The sequence below is a fragment of the Malus sylvestris genome, chromosome 6 (genome assembly GCF_916048215.2).
Source record: "Malus sylvestris chromosome 6, drMalSylv7.2, whole genome shotgun sequence".
Lineage (NCBI taxonomy): Eukaryota > Viridiplantae > Streptophyta > Magnoliopsida > Rosales > Rosaceae > Malus > Malus sylvestris.
This window is the reverse complement of record NC_062265.1, coordinates 21755736-21760890: the sequence shown is the minus strand read 5'-3', so window position 1 is coordinate 21760890 and position 5155 is coordinate 21755736. Positions and strand designations below refer to the sequence as shown.

General features: G+C 33.4%; 1 protein-coding gene across 1 annotated transcript; it reads left to right on the top strand.

Annotated features, from left to right (window-relative positions):
* Positions 1 to 2874: 2874 nt before the first annotated feature.
* On the top strand, positions 2875 to 3846 carry LOC126626913 (uncharacterized). The gene has a single exon (XM_050296313.1). The coding sequence runs from the start codon at positions 2998 to 3000 to the stop codon at positions 3631 to 3633; it is 636 nt and encodes a 211-aa protein (XP_050152270.1). The 5' UTR covers positions 2875 to 2997; the 3' UTR covers positions 3634 to 3846.
* The last annotated feature ends 1309 nt before the right edge of the window (positions 3847 to 5155 follow it).

Genomic DNA, 5155 nt, shown 5'->3' with positions numbered 1-5155 from the left:
GAGAGGGGGTCCGGATGTGTGAGGAGGAAAATCCCACGTGGAAGAGAGTGAGTGGTGGGCATGGGTACTAAACAAAATTTGAAAGGAAAATAATAAAATAACTTAGGCCAATTATATAGGATAGTGAATTTACTAAAATACCCTTTGCTTTCGTAAGTTCGTACAGTCTCCATCGTAGCTCCAAGTTCAAATTTGCTTGCACCCACACGATCGTACCATTTAGTACTTCAAGAATACGGTAAAATAATAGCTCATACGCATCATGAAATAACAGTCAACGAAAATCAATAACACATCACCATTAGGGGCATTTTCGTCAATTCACTCTTTCAAAATTAATAAAATTGTAAAATTAGGGACAGGTGTTTACAACTTAGATTTAAATCTAATCGTCAAAATAATATTATTAATATTCCAAATCAGATCTAATACCAAAACTCTATAATATACCCATCCATTTGTGTGTAATCAATAAAAAAAAAAAAATTTTGAAATTTGAAATTTTTTTACATCAAAACCTTTGTCAGAAAAAAGATAGATAATACAAAAATTAATTCCAAAATTGTTAGCAAACAAGAAAGATTAAAGAGACTTTCTTACTCTCTATTCTTGTAGAGGAGATCTGCTCTCTTGCCCCTTAAAATACAAAAAACTTAACAAACTGCCCAGGATTCCCCCCAGGGTTAGTGGGGTTGACCCACCATATATGTATATTTTTTTTTAGTTTTATATTTATAAATTCATTGAATCCAACGGTTAAGATTTAATTTGATGAAATTCAATGGTACAACAAAAATATTTAACGGTCCAAATTTAAATATAACGGCTAAAGTAATTAAAAAAAAATCTTTTATGTGTTTTATGTTTTTTCATAGTGTTTAACGAGTTTCATGGTGTCGATTAGTGATTTTTCAATATTTGTCAGAATCTAAATATTTTTACGTTAAAATATTCATAAAATTAAATTAGGATAGTCTACATAAATTTTTCTTTTAAAAAAGTTACTTCAAGAAAAAAATTAGGCTAAATTCATTCATTAATAATTTGGGCTAAAATTTTAACCCAGAAGGGTTGGAGCAAAAAAAATTGTTTCTAGGTTAAAACCTAAATTTTCTAGGCTAAAAATTTTAGGTTTTAATCTAAGGGTTGGAGATGGTCTTAGAGGTGGAAATAATAGGTCCATTATCTTGGATGGAAAAACGGACTAACCTCATATATATTAATAATAAAAATATGGTGCTTTTGTAATTTCCCATCCTGGAATTAGAGATAGTCTAGTCTTACTAGCTGTGTTAACTAATTGAAGCCTCACCAACCGTAGTGTTACTAAGAGAATACCTCTTCTCAACCTAAAACGCATGAAAATACAATTATACCCCTCTACAAATAACTAAATTTAAAAAAAAAATAGTTAATTGAGTATGGATAATTATGTCAAACAACAAATAAAAATACTATAACAAATAAAAGAAAAGAATAAACAGAAATAAAAATAAAACTCAACCGCCCACGTCCCCACTTTCAAAACCTCCACACCCACCCTAACTTCTTCAAAGCCAATTTTCTTTATTAAAAAAAAACTGCCTAAAAAAATTGATATAAATATAAGTCATAGCAAATTGATAGATTAAATTTAATAACACAACGCATAGCGTGTGGACACATGGCTAGTAGGATATATAAAACATATTGATCTGAAATCATCGAAAGAAAAAGAAAAATAATACCCTGCCCAGTCGTGTATTTTTTGTTAACGCATATATTATGATGTGGAGGGACCAATAGTGCTCTAGTTGCCACCAGTGCCAGATACATGTTTCTGTAGTGCTCCAGATGGTCTAAGGTAAAGACCATAAGCGCCGACGGTTAGCAGTCTTTGACTTACTCGGCTTCTAGATGGTCTAAGAGGTTCCCTGTAGAATAGTAATGCACTTGACTTACTCTTCTTCTTACAGTGGAAATAATTAAATAGCTAAAAAATGAAAATAAAAATATCTACTTCTAGCTTTGACTCTGTCACACTTGGAGAAACCCTTATTTGTTTTGTGTTGAATACATATACTATTATTGGTTTATTATTTGATTTTGCTTTTCGAATTTCTATTTTCGTCTCATTATTCTCAATTCATCTAATTTTTGTCCATTTTGTCAAATAGATGTTAAATTAAAGATTAGTATCGACATTTTGTTTTTGACACAACTCTTTGCCTCCAACTTATTTGCGAAAACAATCCAAACTCCTTTTTTTTTTATAACTCAAATTGAAGCCCCCATTTGTATCTTTTGCGCCTTTTTTTTTTTGGCAGATTGGTGTAGAGTTGTAGTTGAAGCCGTTGGATTCGATTTTAAAACACAACCTATTATTTACTTTTGTCAATGGCTACAACTTCGCACCAATCTGAAAGAGAGATGGACATAAGTTTGAATTAGAGTTGTGAGATTGTTTTAGGGGGCATATGTTGGAGGCAAAGAGCTATTTCACTTTCAATAATGAAATGTCCACACTACTCTCTGATTTAACGTTTATTTGATGGAATGTATAAAAATGGATGAACTGAGACTAATGAGATGAAAATAGTTGTTTTAGGAGGCAAAGGAAGACAAAATCAATTTCAGTGATTAAAATGGGATTACATGACAGTTTAAAGGAACAAATCAACAAATAAGCCTAATCCCTATTATATAATACTATAATAAACAGGTTTCTAATCATATTCTCAATCATCTACTGTAGTGTTACAAGTCTACAACTACAAGTCAATAAAATACAAAGAAATTATTTGCACGTTATGGTTCCATTTTCCAGAAAATTATTAACACCGCTGATGCCTCTAGTTAACTCACTATCCAAAACACTATATATATACCAAGCTCCACACAACAAACATTCACACAAGCAACACATTTGCTCATCAGTTCATATTTTAACATAGAAAAAGAGAGAAACCAAACAGATCATTTTTCTTTCGAAGCTTTTATTCAGCAAAAGCAATTAAGATGGCTGATAAGACCCAACAGGTTTATCCTTCAGTCCCCGCAACCAATGGTTACCAAAGAAGTGATGCTGAGTCTTTGCAATCAGCTGACGAGCTCAAACGCAAGAAGAGAATCAAGTTAGCCATTTATGTTGCAATTTTCATTGTATTTCAAATTATTGTCATAACCGTGATTAGTCTTACTGTTATGAAAGTTAAGACCCCGAAGGTCAGGCTAGGCAACATCAACATCCAAGAACTCAACTCCTTCCCGGCAAAACCTTCATTCGACACGAAATTCACAACCCAAATCAAGATCAAGAACACAAACTGGGGTCCTTACAAGTTTGATGCTAGCACTGTCACGTTTTTGTACCAAGGAGCTGCTGTCGGACAAGTGGTTATTCCGAAGAGCAAGGCTGGAATGCTTTCCACCAAAAAAGTGAACGTCGAGGTGAGCTTGAATTCGAATGCACTGACGGGTTCCAATCTTGGAAATGAATTGAGCTCCGGGGTGTTAACTCTCAATAGCGCGGCTAGTTTGACCGGAAAGGTTGAATTGATGTTAATAATGAAAAAGAAGAAGGCTTCCACCATGGACTGCTCCATTGCATTCGATCTGTCATCGAAGACGCTCAAAAGTTTAGAGTGCAAGTGAAAACAGACCAAAGATTTCTTTGTATTTGTTTTATATTTTCCTAAAATTTGATTTTGATTTTTTTTTTTTTTTTTTTTTTTTTTTTTTTTTTTTTGCCTTTTGTTTTCACATATCCCATAGCTAGGTATATACGTATTCATACCAAAGCGCAATTTTGCAGTTGTTCTTTTTTTTTTCTTTGGTTAAATGAAGATTGATAGTGCTGTTGTTTCAGGTTTTGAACAGATCCCTTGGAAACCTCTGTAACAAAATATTGACACTTTCATCCCAAAATAGTATGTAGTAAAATTCAAACATTTAGTAATTGGGAAGGACCATAAAGATTGCGACATGCATGGAGCCTATAAACTAACAGAAACTTTTGTAAAGTGGTAAAAAATTCCATTGTTTGCGATGGTCACCCCTTTAGATTAATCCAATCCACCCCTAACTTCAACTGACTAATACCTAATTAATACCCTAGTCCTTGTCTTACAAGGGGACATATTACAAGCTGTGGTCTTGTTTGCAGTGGGGTATGATATTGCTGTCTAATTTGTCCATCTTAAGATGCTGTTTGATCTACTATAAATAATTTTCAAAGATAAATATCTAGGGAACTTGCCATGCTGTTATCCTATTAATCTAATGCATAATTCCAGCCTCCAGGCAATATCTTCCTTATCTTTTTCTAGTAAATTTTTCCTACGTTTCCTTTTATTTATTTCCTTCTTTTGAACGTGAAGAAGCAGCGGTTGTGCAGTCCTTCTCCGTATTCAACCAAAGAAAAAAGTCTATAAGAAGAACAAATAAAAAATGAGCCTTAGGGGCTAAAAGTAAGAAATAAGTATTTCTATATGTACACACATAATAGAAGTTCAAGCATCACACAAATAATAATAAATCATATGAAGCCGACTGGTTAATGGTGTGGCTGTGTTTCCCCATACCTTGGAATAGGTCCCAATTTCCAATTCTTCAAGCACAAACTATAAACGAAAAATAAAAAATCCTAATTAATGATGTAATAAAACGCAGTTCAACTCCAATCCTCTTGCACTCACTGTGTCGAACTCTTGCACTCACTGCTTAGTTTGTGATCATTTGCATTTTAGAGTTTTGACCGTCTTAGTTGACAAAACGATTGTTATGGTGCAATCCATTGTAGCACTCTTCTTTTTCTTCATAATTAACAATGTTGATGCACAAAATCAGTGAGAACTTTGGTACAACAGAAAGTGTTAAGTTTGTGACATTCGCTAGATTGCTTAAGTCACTAGTGTGGATAAGTATGCAAATGGATAGAGACAGGGAAGCAAACACAAGATGTACATGGTTCATCTAGATTGGCTACGTCCATGGAGTAGAGGACTTCTCATTAATTGTGAAGGGTTTACACAAGTACATAGGTTCAAGCTCTTCTTTAGTGAGTACTAGTGAATGATTTAGTACAAATGACATTAGGAAATATTATGAGAGAATGATCTCTATTTATAGAAGAGAGTTTCTAGTTTCATTCTGACATTGCCACGTGTCGTGCTGT

What these genes read in the sequence shown, in the direction of transcription:
- LOC126626913 (XM_050296313.1), top strand. Translation starts at nt 2,998, where the DNA reads ATGGCTGATAAGACCCAACAGGTTTATCCTTCAGTCCCCGCAACCAAT.